Below are 22,955 nucleotides of genomic sequence, written 5' to 3' on the forward strand. Positions count from 1 at the left end.
GCTACAGGAAATTTTTCCTTGTGGGTTTATTTAATTAACAATATCAAACGCACTAAAATTAACAAAACAAAATTAACAACAAAACAAAACAATTAAATAGCGGGTATGTCCACCTCTTGCAGCAACGACTGCTCGCAATCTCTTTCTTCTTCAAGTGCCATCTTCGTTCCGAAGGTTGGCGATCATCAGGGCTATACGTATTTTCGAAACTGCTGACCGAAACAATTCGTTGTTGCTACAGCTATACCATTCCCGTAGATTTTTTAGCCAGGAGTTTCGTCTTCTTCCTATGGATCTTTTTCCTGCTATCTTCCCCTGCATAATTATTCGAAGCAGTTCATATCTTTCGCCTCTTGTAATGTTTCCCAAGTATTGCAGTTTTCGTTTTTTGATCGTAAATATAACTTCCTTTTCTTTATTCATTCTTCTCAAGACCTCGACGTTTGTGACTCTTTCCGTCCATGATATTCTCGAGATTCTGCGACACATCCACAGTTCAAATGCCTCCAATTTTTTGATATCAATCTTTTTCAGCGTCCATGACTCCATTCCGTAGAACAGCACAGAAAGTACATAACATCTCATTAGGCGAAGTTTCATTTCAAGGTTCAAATCTCTTCCAGAGAACACTCTCTTCATTTTAGTGAATATGCAATCTCTTTAGCATCAAATAAAGATGTGTTATCCTTGCCTGGGGAATAGCCCGATATTCCTCTACCAGGGCCATAACTGTACCAAATTTTCTGGAGGCCTAGAATGACAGCGAATAGCTTTTTTTAATTCATCCCATAAATGCTCAATAGTATTGAGGTCTGGTCTGCAGGCGGGCCATTCTGATCTTATCAATCCAATCTCTATTTTATGAGTCAATAAGTGTTTTTATTTACAGAAAATGGTACAGCTCTTACAAGAAAAGAGATATTCTTATAATTCAAAAAACAAAATTTTAGTGATGCCTTCGGAATAATATGACAGGACTATGAAACAAAAACAGCTATTCCATTTTTCCACAGAATTTTTTAAAATTAGGAGAAAATACAACTCTTCCATTCACCGCTGCATAATGCCATGCAGGAAATTTTTTTCTTTTACCGGAATAATACCAAACGATACCAATACATGTACCTACAAACTGGTGCAACAATCTTAAAAATCGGAGCAAAAAATATAGTCCTGTCGCCAGGGGGGTACAACGGCCTCCTTAATTCAGATGGACTTACCCAAGTTTTTTTTATATATTTTGACCCGCAGAATACGAATTTTTTGGGTAACAGTTGATCCGGATGTCGATAAGATTGTTATTGACCAAGAACTTGAGGAATTACATAACCGCGATCTCCCGCAAAACAAAACATTTTTTGGTATTTTTTGGGTCATTCTAGGCAAAAAATGCTCTGACAAGTTTTTCGTAGGATACATAGTTTTCGAGAAAACCGCGGTTGAACTTTAAAAAAATCGAAAATTGGCAACTTTTGAACCCGAATAACTTTTGATTAAAAAATAAAGTAGCAATTCCGCTTACAGCATTTGAAAGTTTAAGTCAAATTATATCGGTTTTGATTATTTGCATTGCTAAAAATTTATTATTTTATTGTTAAACAAAGCTATAAACACCTAGTGCGTGAGTGATGTTTTCAATGATTTCTCATTTAAAATCGGACGAGTAGGTAGAGTAGCTACAAGTGCAAGCGAGGCAATTTCTACGTAGCATGCGTTAAAACGCATGTATTAGGCACGGGAAACACTATGTGTTTATAGCTTTGTTTAATAATAAAAAAATTAATTTTTAGCAATGCAAATAATCAAAACCGATATAATTTGACGTAAACTTTCAAATGAGCTAAGCAGAATTGCTGCTTTATTTTTTAATCAAAAGTTATTCGGGTTCAAAAATTGCAATTTTTCGATTTTTCAAAAGTTCAACCGCGGTTATCTCGAAAACTATGCATTCTACGAAAAAACTTGTAGGAATATTTTTTGCTTAAAATGACCCAAAAAATACAAAAATATGTTTTGTTTTGCGAGAAATCGCTGTTACGTAATTCCTCAAGTTCTTTGTCTATAACAAACTTATCGACATCCGGATCAACTGTTACCCAAAAAATTCGTATTCTACGGGTCAAAATATATAAAAAAACTTGGGTAAGTCCATCTGAATTAAGGAGGCCGTTGTACCCCCCTTGGCGACAGGACTAATAAATAATAAAATTATAATTTGTCAAACATAATCAAAAATTTTGGGTGGCGGAATTTTGTGCCGGTGAGTGTATTTTTGAAAAATCTAAACGCAAAATGAAATTACATTATTATCGAGATTACATTATTACCGAGGGCCGAAAGTCCCTGAAAGCTCCTATAATGTTTATTTTATTAAGTTACAGTAATGAAAAAAAAAGAGAAAATTTAGTGTGATTTTTAATTTTAAATATCTCATTCAAAAGGAACTTTTTGTTTATTCTAAGAGAATTTAGGCCCTCGGAAATAATGTAATCTTTCCTCGTGCGTTTAAATTTTTTTAAAATATTTATTAGTTTTCTCAAGATAAAAAAAATGAATGCATTTAAAAAGCATTGGTCTGAAATTTTGCGTCTACGCTCGGTTTTTATTACTTCATAAATAAAAAAATAATTAATGAGAAAATGTATTGGTGATTAAGCAATGTAAATACAGTAGGATGCAACAAATAATAAGGACAAATTATAGTAATTATTATCATTTGCTTATGAATATTTATAGTTTGTTTTAGTTTATTTTAAAATAACATAATCCAAAATTAGATAGTGGCAGTTACAACCAGAAAATAAACTTTTTGTTTGTATTTAAATATAAACATTTGTACACGCGCGAAATAAATAAACTATCAAAGGAAAATTTGTTACTAAAAATATGTTTTTATGTAAAGTAAATGACCGTTAGTGCTTAGTATTATTTCGAGATTATTTTCTTGATACATCGTAAATTTTATTGAAATCAGCAAAAATTATAAAATGTTTTTTGCTATTTCTAGCAAGTTGTTTATTAAAATATGGCGATTTAAAGAAAACATTGTATTTTCCAAATAATTTGTGGAAAATTGAATACCATAAATATATTACAAAAAACAAGTAGAATCCTTTATAAAAGGTATATTTATTAAAATTCCCTAAAAAGGGCTACATCACTAGTTTTTGACCTGAAAACAGACCATCATCAGTGCTGACCTAAAATAAAGTAAAACCTGATAAGTTAACTCAAAGTTTTTGAAATGTTAACTAAGGTTTTAAAACAGGCTATACTCACAAGATGCTGAAATGCTAACCACCAAAATACAAAAATGTTCGGGTAAAAACCCTTTAAACTTGATCAGTCATGGAAACATTGACTGTAATTTTGAAATTGAACATGGATGCACAAAATATCACATGTATTCTGCCCAGGGTATCATTTGAGCTCAAATTGAATATTTGTTCACATGTTGACTGGTTGGTGGCAACTGACGACTGATATGTAGAGGCAATCCTGAATTATGACATGACAGAAATGACAGTACCACAGGAAGTTGAAATATTTACTTATTAGTTATGTAGCCACTGGTGTAAAACTTCTTAAAATTAAAAACATTAAGAGTAAACAGTAGCGATCAACAGGTGGCAACAAAATATAACTTCGGGAGGTAGTATCATAAACTTTGGCAACAGTGGTAATCTTTGACATTATCTAAGATTAATATTTTGACAATATCATAGTAGCGCTAAATGGACGTAATAGAAAACGATTTTAATATTAATAAATAGATATTTATAAAAATAAACCACGGTTTTTAATGGACTTTTTCTTGGAAGGTTTCACTTTATTCTTCGTTTGATTTACTTTTTCCATTTTGTTAAACTATTGATAATATTTTTAGAATAAAAAATCCTCCTAATACTTTATATACTCGCATTAGAATTCGAAATATTTTTACGTAAAATATACTTACCTACCTACATACATATAACTAAAACTCACAATTAACAACAATCTATTCTTTCAAAGAGGCCAACAACTTATACAACAACAACAAATAAATTAACAATCAATAAACACTACTTTCCTATGAAACGACAAAAACGAATTCTTAAATTAACACACTACTGCACTAAACAGATATCTATAAAGATGACAGAACAGATTAGAGAAAATCTGACGCAGGTTTGTCAAAATGACAGTGATAATTTCTCTATGTTGCCTAATTAGTTATTTAGTTATAATATGCTCGATTTCTTGTTAGAAATAAAAAAAAATTTAGTAGTTCCAAGATTACACAAAATCTAGGCAAGGGATAAAAAGTTTATTTGAAGAAAGTTTATTTTTGTTTCCTCTTAATGGCGGTACAGGCTTCTTTTTTCAATATTTTATTTAGTTGTAGACTAATTTCCACGTACTAACATATTTCTGAAATTGGGCTCTGTACTGCCATTGTTTATTATATTACGAATATCTGTGCCAAATATCTCGATAAAATATTCAAAATTAGAGCCGCAATCTTGGAACGCGTTTGTTGCTACCTGTTGATCGCTACTGTAGCCTCTTAACGAACATCACTCCACTGTGATAAATAATCAATTTAAGTAAAATTAACCTTGATATGTGTTTAGAGTAGCCATATTAAAATGCAGTCAGATGGTGTTTATCAACGATGGAAGTGGGCAAACACAATTACATATAAAATCAATAACTATGAAAGTCAACAATGATTTTCTTTTCATTTTCATCCATCAAATCACTATTATATATCATTTATCCAGTGACATACATGTAAATTACTGACTTTATCATCCTCATACATTCCTATTGTCAAAATTTTTATCTATATTCAATCCACCCCCTTAATTCAACATATGGTCATCCTCACCCCATCTATTCAATCTGACATTACCATAACATATCACTTGATAACACTCATTCAGACTAAAACCAAATCAATAAGTCTTTTTGTTTCTTTCTAAGGACCGTTCATGCTCCATTCTCATTAATTATCTCATATACACCTTCTATTTCAACCTTTCCTCCCCCTATCGTTAGCAACATCTTATGAGGGTTTCAAATAATTGGCGTTCCGGGTAGCCTGCCGGGTCCTTATGAATTAGTCGCCTAAGTCTGACTTTGTTTTTAATGATTGATCCCCTACTGTGGTTTTTTATTGCAATTTACATAAATTCCAACAACTACCAACTATTTAAATAAATTCAATAGCTAGGAAATTTAAATCAACACAAAATGCGTTTCCAAATTCTAGGTGTGACCTTACACAAAAGGATTTATCATCGATTTTCATAGTTATTGATTTTATGTGTAATGCTGTTTGCCTACTTCCATCATTGACAAACACCACCTGACTGCATTTTAATACAGCTACTCTAAACACATAACTATAACATCATAGTCAATTTTACTTTAATTGTTTATTTATCACAGTGGAGTGGTTTGTTACTGCTTTCAACTTTAACAAGCTTTACACCAGTGGCTTAATAAATAATAAGTAAATAAACTGTCGAAACCCAAAAGACTCCATCTTTAAACAAATAAATGTTTAAAAATAATAAAATCTTTGGATTTCTTGATTCGGAAGCAGATTCTCTCTTATACCTATTCCCCATCCTTCTAAAAATTGCAAGGAAAAGGGTGATGAATGTAGAGACATGGGGAGTCTACATAGTTGCACTCCACAACATATCAATTCACCGAGGTAAAGATCAACAAATCTCAATAAGTAAATATTTCAACTTCCTGTGGCACTGCCGTTTCTGTCATGTCATCATTCAGAATTTCAGGATTCAGTTGACATGTGAACAATTTAATCTGGGCTCAACTGATGCCCTGGGCATGTGTGATGTGTGAATACTTGTGATATTTTGTGCATCCATGTTCAATTTCACAATTACAGTCAATGCTTCCATGATTGATCAAGTTTAAAGGGTTTTTACCCGAATATTCTTGTATTTTGGTGGTTAACATGTCAGCATTTTGTGACTATAACCTATAAACTTTTTTAAAACTGTCAACATAGTCGCAATTTCAAAAACTTTGCGTTAACTTTTCAGGTTATACTTTATTTTAGGTCAGGACTGATGATGCTCTGTTATCAGATCGAAAACTAGTTCTGTGATGTAGCCCTTTTTAGGGAATTTTAAAAAATATACCTTTTATAAACGATTTTGCTTGTTCTTTTTTTATAATTTTATAATTGATTGTGATATACTTTTGACGTCATCATAACCATTACCTTTGACGCTATTGATATGATGATTCGACTTTTCTAATGTACAGGCCTTGGGCCATACCAGTATAAGTCAAAAATGTGGTTTTTCTAACAGTTTTTTTTTTCAAGTCTTCCTTTTTATTTTGGAATTATTATCTACTTATAGACGCTTAAAATCAAATGGTAAGTCCGTTGGAATTATTGGTATAAGCGGGATTAAGACATCCACTCCTTTATACTTTTTCACAGTCAGTCTCGGTCCATTGTACATTCTAGGTTGAATAATGGTTCTTCTAATTATAAATTGTGAGGTGGCCCAGGAAATTCCAATGTATTCAAAAACTCTGTAGCATAGTTGACTACGCCATACTAGTTTATGACTTTGTCAAGTGATTTGAACAAAAACAAATTTCCCGAAAGAAAATATTCTGAATGGTCACATTAAGATCATCGGCATCTGTATTTTTTGCCCCCAATATTACTCAGTCAGCCAACTATGGTTATGGAATTCTTGCGCGATGTCCAGAAAAATAGGCTGAGTAAGCTCCTCTTCAGAGAGTGTGTGAAATAACAGAAATCTGTGAGTAATGTGATGAATCCGATCGAGATGCTTTAAAACAACTGCTTAAAAAAACAATTTCACCTTGATCTTGGGGCAAAAATACAGACATGTTAGGTATTGGATCGTTTGTAAGTGTAATCATAAATTGGATAATTTTAGGCATGACTTAGTTCGACAGCAACAGTAGTTGATCGAGCAATACTTGGAAGTGTCTGACGAAAATAACCTGACAATAGAATCATGGCTACACCAAAAATATTTTGGTTGTCACGAATAAGTAGATTTCAAATTGCGTCCAGTATATTCAATAATCTCTTGTAGACCATCGTACATTCATCGATCAAACGATTAATTTGGGTACATTTAAATTATTTGCAATTGAGATATTTTTGGCTATGTTGCAAGCTGCAGCTATTTGAATTGATTCAACTTTAGAGGTGTAGTCTCATAGAAAAGCATTTATCTAAGTTCTTGAAAAAAAAATAGGGGTAATTTATTAAGATAATAAAATATCTTATCTTTTAAATTGGACCAAAAACTTTCACAAACGTTCATTGGAATTAGTTCAGTAGTTTCGGATATTAGCGTAAAGGAACATCGTGAAATTATATTTTTACATACATGTGTATAAAAATATCACTCTATATAATACAATAATATTTCAAATAAATTTTACAAATATGCACCTACTATATCAATTCAAATTTCCAACACTTATTTTTAGATAGACGATGATGGAATTATCGATGAGGAAGCTACTATAGCAGTGTTACCTGAAGAGTTCCGCGACAAAGCTGCTCCTGTCGTTAGAAAATGTGGAACAAAAAGTAAGAATTTTACAAAAATATACACAAGAATGTTGCACCTGCACTCAACCAAACTTATATTAAATCACTATGTATTTGAAACCTGCGGCTTTTGGAAGCTCTAGTTGTAAATATTTTAGTTGAAACGATAAGAAGAAGAGTTGCCATGTCCAAGGACTATATGAATAGGAAGTTACGGGATCCCGAGTTAATCAGTCAGCACAAGATCACGTAAATTGGTGTCTTTAACCCCAAATCTGGAACATTGGAAATTGGAAAGTGGGCTATTTTCAAACGAAATTAGGTTGTGTAAAATCAGATGATTAACTAATTCGTGTACTTAGAGGGAGCGGAAGACAAGCAAGAATGGAAACTGACATATTTGTTCATTGTTCATACATAAATACAGGGTGTTTCATTAATAATTGTCCATATAGTAACTAGAGAAACCTTAGCACAAAATACGAAGATTTAACCTAAATCACTTAAATAAAATGTGGTTCCTTACCGAGCAGTGCCGGCTTAACCTAACTTCGGGCCCTGGGCGCTGTAGGTTAGGGGCCCCCTCCATTGTTATTCGTTGTCAGTTTTTTAACAAGAAAACACATGCATTAACTATAAAGGTTTATTGTAAAATCCATAAAATATTTTTTTTAAACAAGCAAGAAGAATAGCCAAAAAATAATCCAAAAAATACATTTAAAAATATAAATAAAAAACAAAAAGTTCCAAAAAACAACACATGACAAGCAAAAAAGATATTCTAAACAAAACATAAAGACAAAAATTAGATCACTTTTTTTCTTGACTTGGCATTGGCAAACTGCCATATAATATTATCACAATTCAGTTTCTCCATTTCTTCATTCTCTATACAATAGTGATAATGCGTCTAGGTTTTCTTAACCCAAATTTTTGACGTTAAATATTTTTTTATTCTTTTTAAAGCCGAAAAAGACCGCTCGCCTGACGCATTAGAAATTGGTATCGTCAAATAAATTTGCAATAAAGTTAAAATATTGGGAAAAGTTACTTTTACATCCTGGAAGAATCAAATTTTTTATAAATTGTACGATGTTTATTCAAATTTTGGCATAACGTTACAAAATGGGCAATTTCATTATGCAAGTTCTCTTTGGTTTCATCAACATCGTTTTTATGTTTCTCGCATAAAGTATTAATTGACGTCTTGTCTTCTTCTTTATCTCTAGATTAAAAAAACATCTAAAAGCTGATGTTACATCCTTGTAGCATTCAATTCGCGATTCTGAAAACAGCGACTAATTTTCTAGACTCTAGATTTTCTGCAACAGTGATTTTTTTGTCGTTGCGACTACAAATCGCAAGTGGAGTGCTAGCATTAGAGGCCACTGTATAATGCCAAATTGCAATTTTTGTAATCGCTTTACTTTTGAATGTTTGAAAGAGTGTGTACCTATTGTTTGGGTGTTTGCATTTTCGAGAATAATCTATTCTTTATCTATAAATTAGATTTATGCATATCTATTTTTGTTTTTCGTTTAACTATTTTAAAAGGACCTATTTTGTTCCTATTTTAAAAGAACTTATTTTAATGCCGAGAAGTGAGATAAATTATTATTTAAGCCCCAAAATTCAATATGAAATTATTAGAAACTAAAAACTCCGTTTGTGCGAATATTTTGGATACAATTCGAGACATGGCCATTGATTAATAACCTACACAGTTTTTACCCACTACCTGGGTAGTTTTTAATCAATGACATGGCGAAATCTGGTGGCGAAATAATGGTGGTCGACAGATTCGACACTATTCAACTGACTAACAGGTTACAGGCATACCAAATAGTAAACACCTTTGTCCATCTCGGGTCTAGTATAACTAACTATGGTAACTGTGAAGCAGAAGTTCGGAGACGTATTGGTATGGCAAAAAATGCGATGAGTCGCCTAACTAAAGTTTGTAAAGACAGATCTATCTCTCAAAATATCAAGATGAGACTGGTGAATGCCCTTGTATTCTCAATATTTCAATACGGAGCAGAGACTTGGACTCTTCGCGCATACGAGCGCCAAAAAAATGATGCCTTTGAGATGTGCTGCTGGAGAAGAATGCTGCGCATACCTTGGACAGCTCATAGGACAAACGTTTCCATTTTAAAACAAATCAAGATTAAAAAAAGGCTGTCCACAATATGTCTGCAACGAATTGTGCAATTCTTTGGTCACGTGGTTCGCAGAGGTGACGACAGTTTGGAGAGATTAATCGTTTCTGGGAACGTTCCGGGGAGAAGATCATGAGGACGATCACCAACTAGATGTCTGACCAAATAAAGCATTCAGCGGGAAACTCATTCTGCGAAGCTCTTAGAGCAGCTGAAGAGGCCAATGGAGAAACATTGTTAGGAATATTGGAAGAAATCACGATCCTCAGTAATGGGGAAACGACAAGAGAGAGATGGCGAAATCTGACAACTTTCTGTAGTTTTTGGAAAAGGGTCTCGCCGCAAACACTGACACGGGGACCCTGTGGGGCTAGGCTACGGCACTGTGTATAGGCGTGAAGAAATGTAACAATAAATAGAACAAAGGCCTTTGCAGTGTATTGGCGTATCTGCCTATGAGATTTTTTTCGGAGAATATGTAAATTATTTAGCGACTTTATTTTTTTATAATTAAAAGGAACGGGCCTCTCCGGTACCCGGGCCCCTGGGCGCCCGCCCCAAGCGCCCAGTGGATAAACCGGCACTGTTAACGAGTTACAGGGTGTTTTATCTAAAAATTTAAAAACTATTTTTGCTCAGCATTTTGAAACTATTCGTCATATCACTACCATACTTGGCAGAAAGTGCGACTACTAGACACCCTACTAACTTATGATAAAAAAACTTTTCTAGCTACTACCAGAGGCGTACGACAGGGGATAGTGAATGGTTGACCCTTCTCAAATTGTACACCATTGGAGGAATTACTATTTTAGTGCCATTTTTAGATTCTCCAATACTTTCTACGTAAATAATATACTCTCCAGTGGTGACCATTAAGTCATTAGTTTTCGAGATATTTAAAGTTAAATATTAATCGGCACAGTTATTTTGATTATTTTATGATATAATTCATATGATAAAAATTTAAAAATTATTTGTACCCAGTACTTTAAAACTATTTGGCGTATCCTTATCATACTTAGCAAAAACTACAGGTACTGTGAATCGTACTAAATTAAGATAAAGTACAACAAGGGATAGTGGCTGGTTGACCCTTCCCAAATTCTACGCCGCTGACGAAATTGCTATTTTAGTATAATTTTTTGATTTTGCTATACTTTTTATGTAAATAATGTACCCTTCATTCGTAACGATAAAATGATTAGTTTTCGAGATATTTGAAATTAAAAATGAAGCGACACAATGCATTAATCAAAATAACCGTGTCTTTTCATTTTTAACTTCAAAAAACTCGAAAACTAATGACTTAATCGTTATGAATGAAGAGTATATTATTTGCATAGAAAGTATTGGAGAATACAAAAATTGAACTAAAATAGCAATTTTGCCAGTGGCGTAGAATTTGGAAAGGGTCAACCATTCACTCTCCCCCGTCGTACGCCTCTGGTAATAGCCAGAAACGTTTGTTTAACATAATTTAGTAGTTTGTACAGTATCTATACTACCTGCCAAGTATGAAAAGGATACGTCGAACAGTTTTAAAGTGCTGAACAAAAATAGTTTTTAAATTTTTAGATAAAACACCCTGTAACTCAGTAAGCAACCACATTTTATTCAAGTGTTTTAGGTTAAATCTTCGTATTTTGTGCTAAGGTTTCTCCAGTTATTATATGGACAATTATTAATGAAACACCCTGTATAAAAGAGAATTTTTGTTCTGGCCAATTTATTCTGGGCAGAAATTATGATCGGTACAAAAATCTTTTAATTTTCATGCAACTAACTCTAATAGCTCGCAGGTATTTGGTTAATATAACCTGTAGTTAGGCTCCTGAGAGATGCGATGGAACAAATGTTAATGTAGCATTAATTCTCTTAAAATAATAAAAAATAGATGATTCCATATAAGTTTGGTTGAGGGCCGGTTGTTCGAACGCTAATCAACAATGATCATTATCAAATATTTAATTACTGTCACCAACTGTCAATGTCAACTTTGATTGGATTGCTGAAATCATAATTATTGATTACGATTATGAAATTACTTAATCAATTATGTTAATAATTGTTATGTTAATTGATTAACTACAAGTGGAAAATAAAATTCTAGTTTTATTTTGAAAGATTTTTTCCATAATATTTGCTAATATTGAAATAAAACGCGCCACAAAAGAGTAACTTTGATACAGTTTGCATTTTGAGGCTCTCTTTTGTGGCGCGTTTTACTTCAAATTTAGCAAATATTATGGAAAAAATTTTTCAAAATAAAACTGGAATTTTATTTTCCATCAAAATGAAAATACATTTTCAAGCCACGTAATATTCGTATCAGTTCTTTTGTAGTTGGAATATTGTATGCGCCAGTGCGCCACTCATTTTTACGTCGTTTAGCGGTTTTTTATTCTTGTATCAGGAGCTTTTCATAGTTTTTTATAAATTAAATGTATGAAGTTGAATGCAATGTTTCTCGATAACACGCTAAGCGTTATAAATGGTCGCCTTTGTTGCGTTCTCTCCCAAATGATCTAGTACTTACGACACCAGACTTGTGATAAGACAATCCGAGTTCATATCCCAGCCATCCTAATAATTATGGTCGGCAAATGAACTCGGATTGCACGATCAATCTTAGCGTCGTAACCACTACAACTACATAAACCTATAAGCCTATAACTTAAAAATTCGAATTTTTCCATATATGCAGTATACACCGTTAGACGCGTCTAGAGTCCTCCTACAAACGCTCAGTTATTGTCGGAATTCGTATGTTGAAATTTTGAGTAATTGTCAAAAAACCAAAATTTTCAAAGGTTAGTTTTTCAGTTTTTCGGCTATACTGAGTCGTGTGTGTGTCTGATCCTAACCTCTTATGCACCATTTGAAATCTTAACTCAACGCTATCGATTTTGTGTATTTGTGGTTTTCCTGTCTCTCCTCTAACCTGAGATATATACATCCAAAAAATATGCCATTTTGTATATACCAAGCCCTATAGCTGGCTTATGGGTGGCCAAAAGTCACAAACTACACCGGTTCTGTATCGGCGCAGACCTCCTCTTGAAACACAGAAAAAAAATCAGATCGGTGTAACTTTTCCACATACATACATACATATCCACAAACATTTTCCCCTTTTTAAATAAAAATTTAGTCATATTTCTGAGTTCGGTAACTTTTGAATGGTACAACCGATTTTCAAAATTAGACATGCGTTGGAAAGGTAATGATCAGTACTATCAGAAGCCGCAAAGGCCGGACTTAAATTATTGAAATTTTTGGGGACGAGCACGAAAAACAGACCCTAAATGGGAAGGGCCGTAAAATCCACACCCTTGGACCAAAATGGAGAGTTAACATATGGATGGGCGAGTCTTTTCTTAAACTTTGAGAGGGGATTTGGTCCGATTTTCAATTCAGTCAGATTTAGAAAATCGAAAATGTCGTGTATATAATAATATAGTGTCGCATGTAGGGTTATTGTTTGCCACTGACGAGAACTGCCGTTCTCCGGTAATGGTAAACAATAGTGTTGCTTATCGAGTATTTTATTTTTAACACTAAGATCAAAATTTACCAATCTTGTTAAGAATGTTTAACATACATAGCACTAGTAGCTCTTTAATGTAATAAAACTCAGTTCTATTAAATTATAGAACTTCATGAATAATAGGTTTCTTAACTTTTTAATACGAGAGTCGTTCGTAAAAAAGGTTCCCTATGCCGCTAATAAAAAATGTTAAGTGCTGGGAGAAATCTGACAACGCTGCCTTACACATTAACTCTTACTCCACCAGTTTCGCGCCGCTGTATTGCTCCGTGTCGGCTTAGCAGCCTTCGAATATGGAGGTCTCGGTTGATGTATACCACAATGTGATATTTATACTGTGATATGTTTTTTAAATGCAAAATGGATTTCACCTATTGACATTCATCGTCAGTTAATAGAAGTTTATGAGTAAAAGTTCAGATCTGTTCAACATGTTCGCAAATGGTGTAGACTATATAGTGTGGCAGATTCGTGCAAATATTATAAGAATTGCACATTTAATGATACAAGCATATAATTTGGTCCACATATACTGCACATATAAAGGTTCAAATTTAGATATGAGGTCATCTCAGATTTTGTCTTTTACAAAAATGGAGGTCATTCAAAATGAGCGACTATACATATGTGACTAATAGCACGATATCTTTTGAATGAAAAGTCCGATTTCAACCAAATTTGGTACATAGGTTCTTTTTGTGATTTACAAGATCGATGTCGTGAACTGGAAGAACAGGTTTACTAGAAGTTGTGTTTTTCCTGGTTTTCTATGTAAAACTATATTATATTATGTAAATAATTTATTTTCAATTTTTTCACCCTGTATATATTAATTTTTTAAAATGGTAGTACCACCATCAAAGAGAGCGTCAGAATATGTTTTAGGAAATATTTTGAACTTTTTAATTATTTTAATTACCATTTAATAAGTGCATAACATATCTTCACATATACCTATGTATGGCAGATTCTTGCAAATATTATAAGAATTATTGTGCATTTAATGGTAGAAGCATATAATTTGGACCACATATACTACACGTAAAAAAGTTTAAACTTAAATATGAGGCCATCTCGGATTTTGCCTTTTACAAAAATGGCGAGGATTCAAAATGGCGGCTATACATATGTGACTAATAGCACGATAACTTTTGAGCGAAAAGTCCGATTTCAGCCAAATTTGACATCTAGGTTCTTTTTTTTGATGAATAAGATCGAGGTCTTGAACCGGAATAATCGGTTTACCAGAAGTTGTGTATTTACTGTTTTTTATGTAAAATATGTTGTTTTTTTTTTCAATTCTTTCACCCTGTATATATTAATTTTTCAAAAAGGTAATACCGCCATTGAAGTAAAAATATTTTTTAGGAAAGATTTTGAACTTTTTGGTTATGCTAATTACCATTTAATAAATGCATAACGTATCTTCACCTGTACCTATGCGCGGCAGATTCATTTTTAATGCCCGCCATTTTTGTAAAAGACGAAATCTGAGATGTCCTCATATCTAAATTTGAATATTTGTATGTGTGGTCCAAATTATATGCTTTTACCATTAAATGCAAAATAATTCTTATATTATTTGCACGAATCTGCCGCACATAGGTTCATAGGTACATGTGAAGATACGTTATGCATTTATTAATTGGTAATTAACATAACTAAAGAGTTCAAAATATTTCCTAACAGTACCTATTTGTACGTTTTCTTAACGCCTGTATTAACTTTTAAAAAAATTAATATATACAGGATGAAAGAATCGGTAAAAAACAACATGTTTTCACAAAAAATCAGTAGAAACACAACTTTTTGTAAATCGATTCTTCCGATTCAAGACCTTGCTCTTACACATCAAAAAAAGAACCTATATACCAAATTTGGTTGAAATCGGACTTTTCGTTCAAAAGTTATCGTGCTATTAGTCACATATGTATAGTCGCCATTTTTGTAATAGGTAAAATCTGAGATGGCCTTATATCTAAATTTTAACCTTGATGTGTGCAGTATATGTGGTTCAAATTATATGCTTCTACCATTAAATGCACATTAATTCTTATAATATTTACACGAATCTGCCACACATAGGTACATGTGAAGATACGTTATGCATTTATTAAATGGTAATTAACATAACTTCTTTCTTTCTTTCTCATAATCCTTAGTGCCCTTCAGGGCGTCGGATGTCGGGTTCCGCCTTTTATCCACTTCTTCCAATTGCTTCTATTGGTGGCCAGTTTCTTCATATCCCTCATACTGATGTGTCTCCTTTCACCTATATCTTGGATCTGGTCCATCCATGTCTTCCTCGGCCTTCCCTTTTTTCTTTTGTTTCCCATAATTAACATAACTAAAAAGTTCAAAATATTTTCTACAAAATATTTTTACTCTCTTTTCCTTTTCAATTGCGGTATTACCTTTTTGAAAAATGAAAAATGAATATATACAGAGGGAAAAAATTGAAAAAAAAAACATATATTTTTACATAAACAACCAGTAAAAATACCATTTCTGGCAAACCGATTCTTCTGGTTCACCACATCCATCTTGTAAATCAAAAACGCTGGACGGAAGGGCCGCCCGAGAACTTTATCGTACCGATCTATTATCGTTATGGTACTAGATACTGGAATTCTATAAAAATAACAAAGTTACTCGTTATTTTGATATTTTAGAAACACCTACTGTACTTAAAAGTATTTTATGGTTCTACGCATCATTAATTCCTGCATTTGAGAAAATGTTCGATGCCATATTTCGGGGACACACTATAGATGTGTAGATTATTGCATAAATCAATAGAATATTATAGTCATACTTTCATTTCAAATTAGTTCATTTTTCTGAGAAATTAATAGTTTACAATATTTGCATTTCATTCTATTTCGATTACGCCAGTCAACGCGCAACAAGATATTATCTCCAAATTCTATCCTACTGCATGGCTTTTAATGAAATTTTGGGAGTAGCCCAATCTCCTAATTCAAAGTCTATCCTATATACTATGGCGCTTTTATCATGGGGGAAGTTCCCACCACTTCTCAGGGGTGAAATATTTTTATTTTCGAATTACATGGAGAAAAAGGAAGATTTTTAAGAAAATTTAAAAATTCATTCTATAATTTGATCACATTTTTTACAAAAACCATTCATTTTAAACCCGTTCAACATTTTGAAAGTAGAAATAACACTATATATATATATTAAAAGGTATTGTAGAAGGAAAACAATGCATTTAAATTATGGTAGATGGGGAGTTAAATGTATATACTTTTCATTTTTCCTTAAAGTACATTAGTCATATATTTTTTTGCACCATATCTCGCATAGTTTGTAAGTAACCGACATTTAACGGTGCTCGTTTTAAAGGCCTTTTCAAACACTACAAAAGGTGTTGGTAGCATTATACACCTAAAACCTACCGTTCCTCTGTTATTTCAATTGAATACACCAATTTGAGCATGCACCAAAAAACAAACTATTTTCACCTACCATATCTCTTTTTGTATTATAAATAGAACATTTACGAAGGAACGAATCTCTTTATTATTTATAATCTAAAAAATGTTTTATATAGTGTTTTTAGTTATATGCATAGTTTTTAAGGTATTCACAAAAAATCCGTCCGAAAAGGTGTCATTTTTCAATGAAAATGGCCAATTTTCAACTACGCATAACTCAAAAAGTATTGAGTTCCAAAAAAAAAAGTATAGACCAGTTTTTGCTTAGAAATAGGTTCTTTAGCCACTTTCGTGCTTATTTTGACCAACAAATTTTCCACCCCCTTGAAGAAGTGGGAACCGCCCCAAGATAAAAGCGCCATAGTATATAGGGTAGATTTTGTTTCTTGAGCTATTCCCTACTTACTGTGAAAATATCAAGTACATCAATGTAGTAGGATGGAATTCGGAGCCAAATACCCTCATTGACTGCCCTACAATAATGCTCTGCTATGAACGCGTGAGAGAGGACACACATAAGATTATAGCAAAATTTCTATTTACCTTAACTTTTCGAGTTTTTGAGCTACAGCAATGAATTTTATGTCATTGGAAAGGTAATTTTGCATTCTTTCAAAATATGTTAAAATATACAGGGCGTATCTAAAAAAATTAAGATTTTTTATTCATTTCCGGTTCAACCGGAAGCCATATTTTTGGTAAAATTTATTGTGATAATAGATAATAAAGTACCATATATGTTTGCAAAATTTCAGATTATAGTTTCTATTAAGAAGGAAGTTACGGGCACTCGAATATTTTTTTATAAAAAATTCATAACTCCCCTCCTATGGGGAGTTAAGATATATGACTAATGTCATTCAATTTACTGATAGGATGTCAAAGATATATCATAAAATAAAAAATTTCCTTGGAGCCATTTTTGAGAAAATCTAGTTCAAATTTATGTCAAAATGTGACCCCTTAAATATAGGCAACCCGTAAATTTTTCTGAAAAACGATAACATCCTTCTTATAGCCCCATCTTTAGACTATATAACCACTTTTTCAAATTAAACTTATCTTCAACAAGTTTTTAGATAGATAGGGAAATGTGTCGGGTGGGCGGTCGGCCATTTTGGCCGCCAGTTTGAATTTGGAAATGTCAAATTCCGTATTTTTATTTACCTATCGATGAGCTTACGTTGAGTTGAATTTCATTCATTTCGGTCAAAATTTGCAAAAATGGGCCCAAAATAACCCCCCTATTTCGGCCCCCCTTTGAGAGGTTTTTTTTAAAAGCTTAGTTTTTCGACAAAATTCTCTTAAACTTACTCATACCGAATTTCATCAAAATCGGTCCAGTAGTTTTTGCTGGGCGGTGGCGACATACGTACGTACGTACATACTTCCGACATGTTTTTTTTATTTGCTTTTTAGACTCAGGGGGACTCAAAACGTCGAAAAAAAGTGAAATCTGAAAAAATTTTTTTTGCACGATCCTATAACTTTATCTATTATACTATACTACGTATATAGTACGATAAAGTAAAAAAGAACCTAAATACCAAATTTAGTTAAAATTGGACTTTTTGTTCAAACGTTATGGTACTATTAAACACATATGTATAGCCGCCATTTTGAATGCCTGCCATTTTTGTAAAAGGCTAAATCTGAGATGGCCTCATATCTCAATTTGAACCTTTATAATATAAATTATATTATGTGCAGTATATGTCTACCAAATTATATGCTTGTATCATTAAATGTGCAATTGTTTCACATATCGGCCGCACTAATATAGGGTGAGGCAGATAACTTGCCTATTAGAAATATCTCGATAACTAAAGGCAACAGAATCATGAAAGTTGGAATAAAAGGGTTTTGAAGGATGATCTATTAAATGAAAATATTTTAATCTGCAACTTCCGGTTATACCGGAAGTTGCTTATAACTTCGTTTTTATTTAATGGGACATCCTGTGTATTTTTAATTTTTGGATTTTCCTCAATATCTTCTTCCTTAAAATATGAAGTTTTGTAATATTATACTGGGTATTTTAAGAGATATTTACGTTTTTACTTTATCGTACTACATACGCAGTATGAGTATAATAGATAAAGTTATAGGATCGTGCAAAAAATTTTTTTTCAGATTTCACTTTTTTTCGACGATTTGAGTCCACCTGAGTCTAAAAAGCAAATAAAAAAAACATGTCGGAAGTATGTACGTACGTATGTACGTACGTATGTCGCCACCGCCCAGCAAAAACTACTAGACCGATTTCGATGAAATTCGGTATGAGTAAGTTTAAGAGAATTTTGTCGAGAAACTAAGCTTTTGAAAAAAACCTCTCAAAGGGGGGCCAAAATAGGGGGGTTATTTGGGGCCCATTTTTGCAAATTTTGACCGAAACGAATGAAATTTAACTTAAAGTTAGCTCATCGACAGGTAAATAGAAATACGGAATTTCACATTTCTAAATCCAAAATGGCGGCCAGCATGGCGGACCGCCCACCCGATACATTTCCCTACCAATCTAAAAACTTGTTTAAGATAAATTTAATTTGAAAAAACATTTGTATAGCCTAAAGATGGGGCTATAACAAGAATATTATCGTTTTTCAGAAAAGTTATGGGTTGCCTATATTTAAGGGGTCAAAATTTGACATAAGTTTGAACTAGATTTTCTCAAAAATGGCTCCAAGGAATTCATTTATTTTTTGATATGTTTTTGATATCCTATCGGTAAATTCAATAACATTAGTCAGATTTCTTAACTCCTCATAGGAGGGGAGTTATCAATTTTTTATAAAAAAATATTCGAGTGCCCGTAACTTCCTCTGTAATAGAAACTAAAATTTGAAATTTGGCAGACATATATAGTACGTTATTATCTATTAGCACAATAAATTTTATCTACAATATAGCTTCCGGTTGAACTGGAAATGAAAAAAAAATCTTAATATTTTAGATACGCCCTGTATATTTTTACATATTTTGAAATAATGTAAAATTACCTTTCCAATGACATAAAAATCGTTGCTGTAACTCAAAAACTCGAAAAGTTACAGAAAATTGAAATTTTGCTAGAATCTTGTGTGTGTCCCCTCTCACGCGATTATAGCAGAGCATTATTATAGGGCAGTCGATGAGGGTATTTGGCTCCGAATTCCATCCTACTACATCCATGTACTTGATATTTTCACAGTAAGTAGGGAATAGCTCAAGAAACAAAATCTACCCTATATACTATGGCGCTTTTATCTTGGGGCAATTCCCACCCCTTCAAGTGGGTGGAAAATTTGTTGGTCAAAATAAGCATGGAAGTGGCTAGAGAACCTATTTTTAAGCAAAAACTGATCTATACTTTTTTTTGAGAACTCAATACTTTTTGAGTTATGCGTAGTTGAAAATTGGCCATTTTCATTCAAAAATGACACGTTTTCGGACGGTTTTTTGTGAATACCTTAAAAACTATGCATCAAACTAAAAACACTATATAAAAATTTTTTTAGATTATAAATAAAAAAGAGATTCGTTCTTTCGTAAATTTTCTATTTATAATACAAAAAGAGATATGGTAGGTAAAAAGAGTTTGTTTTTTGGTGCATGCTCAAAGTGCTCATGCTTTTGTAGTGTTTGAAAAGGCCTTTAAAACGAGCACCGTTAAATGTCGGTTACATTTAAACTAAGCGAAATATGGTGCAAAAAAGATATGACTAATGTACTTTAAGGAAAAATAATAAGTACATACATTTAACCCCTCATTCACCAGAATTTAAATGCATTGTTTTTCTTTTGCAGTACCTCTTAATATAGTGTTATTTCTACTTTCAAAAAGTTGGACGGGTGAAAAAAATAAGATCAAATTATAGGGCGCATTTTTAAATTTTCTTAAAATTCTTTCTTTTGCTCCATGCAATTCGAAAATAAAAATGTTCTATCCCCGAGAAGTGGTGGGAACCGCCCCCATGATAAAAGCGCCATAGTATATAGTATAATATAGGATAGACTTTGAATTAGGAGATTTGGCTTTGGGCTACTCCCAAAATTTCATTAAAATCCATGCAGTAAAATGCAAATATTGTAAACTATTATTTTCTCAGAAAAATGAACTAATTTGAAATGAAAGTATGACTAATATTCTATTGATTTATGCAATAATCTATAGTGTGTCCCCCAACATTTTCTCAAATGCAGGAATTAATGATGCGTAGACCCATAAAATATTTTCAAGTATACAAGGTGTTTCTAAAATATCAAAATAACGAGTAACTTTGTTATTTTTATAGAATGCCAGTATCTAGTACGATAACGATAATAGATCGGTACGATAAAGTTCTCGGGCGGCCCTTCCGTCCAGCGTTTTTTTTATTAATTTCGTAGTAATATTCACACCCTGTAGAATTGTAATAGTTTGACATTAAAAACTCTGCTTACGTTCAAGTGATTTTTAATATAGTCTACTGTTAAGAATCATTAGTATAGCTAATTTTGAAATTTTAGTATACAGGGTTGGTCGAAACTCGGAATCAATATTTTCTGAGTTTTCTTAAAGGGAACACCTTGTATTTTAGTATTGTAATGAAATGATATTTCATGGTACTTTTTTATTTTATAAGTATTCCCTATACCTAACTGCTTTAATTTGTGAGTTATTGGTGATTCAATCTAAACATTAATGACAACAAAAAATACGTATTATCAGGTTCGCCGTGAAAATATTCAATCACAAATAATTTTTCAGAAATAAATACATATTAATCCAGACTGATCCTTAAAATTACCAATAATGGTTTAGCTATCAAAATACCTACGTGATTAAGATTGTTGGTTCGATTAACAACTAATTCCGAGTTTCGACCAACCCTGTAAACTAAAATTAAAAATTTAGCTATACTAATGATTCTTAACAATAGTAGACTATATTAAAAATCATTTGAACATAAGTAGAGTTTTAGATGTCAAACTACTACAATTCGAGAGGGTGTGAATATTGCTACGAAATTAATAAAAAAACGTAATTATTTCTTAAAATACCCTATATAACATTACAAAACCTCATATTTTAAGAAAGGAGACATCGAAGAGAATCCAAAAATGTAAAAATATACAGGGTGTCCCATTTAAAAAAACGAAGTTATACGCAACTTCCGGTATAACCGGAAGTAGCAAATAGATGAAAATATTTTCATGAAACAGATGACTCTTCAAAATCCCTTAATTCAAATTTTCATGTTTCTGTTGCCTTTAGTTCTCGAGATATTTCTAATAGGCCCTTTATTTGCCTCACCCTGTATAGAGAATTATTCTGTGAAGGCCGAACGGAAAATGAATCTGAATGCCTTCCGCTCCGATCTTCATTAAATTCTCCACACCATTTGCGAGCATGTTGAACACATGTGCACTTTCACCCATAATGGGAATAGGTGATGTCCATTTTGCATTTAAAAAAAAAACGTATCACAGCATAAATTTCACATTGGACTTATTAACGGCGACCTACACCTCCACCTTCGAAGGCTTCTAGGCCTACACTGAGCAATGCAGCGAAACGAAACTGATGGAGGAAAAGAGTGTGAGAGTTGATGTGTAAGGCAGTGTTGCCAGATTTCTCCCAGTACGTCGCACTTTGTCTCAGCGTCAAAGGTAACATTTTTTTTACGAATGACCCTCGTATCTATAATTTTAGGATATTTTTTTTAGATCCATGTATATTTTTGTATCTTAATATCGAACAAAAAACACTCAGACTTCTTTCATAGATCATTGTAACCTTGTTGTCCAATTTTAAGTGATGCATTTTATAAATACGAATAAGATGCGTCAAGGATATAGTGCAGTCACTGAAGGTGGATATGAGCTTACCCTCCGATTTCGTTGAACCTCCATCGATTTGCATGAAAATTGGTGAATAGTTAGAGGATGTCTCAAGGAACAAAGGTGACATGATGCCAACTTGCGCTTTAACCCTGGGGTGAAAATTATTTTCTTAAAATAACACCATACTTCGATAGAGGGACAAATTCTAAACAAAATTTGTTATATAAAGTTATTAAAATAAATCAAAACTTTTTGAGTCATTAAAGACCGAAGTTTTAATTTTTCGTGAGAAACATGCATGTTTTTCATCAATTTTTGATAAATAATTCAAAAACTATAAGTTTTAACAAAAAAGTTATTATTTGCAAAATTGAAGAGAATAAAAAATGAAATAAACTTCTTACTAGAAA

The 22,955-nt window shown here is 32.6% G+C and overlaps 1 protein-coding gene across 1 annotated transcript in view; it reads left to right on the forward strand.

The window, feature by feature from the left end:
- Nucleotides 1–22,955, forward strand: part of LOC114325879 (general odorant-binding protein 83a-like) — an 86,201-nt gene that overhangs the window by 17,860 nt on the left and 45,386 nt on the right. The window contains exon 4 of the mRNA XM_028274011.1: nucleotides 7,507–7,609. Coding sequence (XP_028129812.1) covers nucleotides 7,507–7,609 — 103 coding nt within the window. The remainder of the gene's footprint in view (nucleotides 1–7,506; nucleotides 7,610–22,955) is intronic.

This window comes from Diabrotica virgifera, chromosome 1 (assembly GCF_917563875.1).
Source record: "Diabrotica virgifera virgifera chromosome 1, PGI_DIABVI_V3a".
Classification (NCBI taxonomy): Eukaryota; Metazoa; Arthropoda; class Insecta; order Coleoptera; family Chrysomelidae; genus Diabrotica; species Diabrotica virgifera.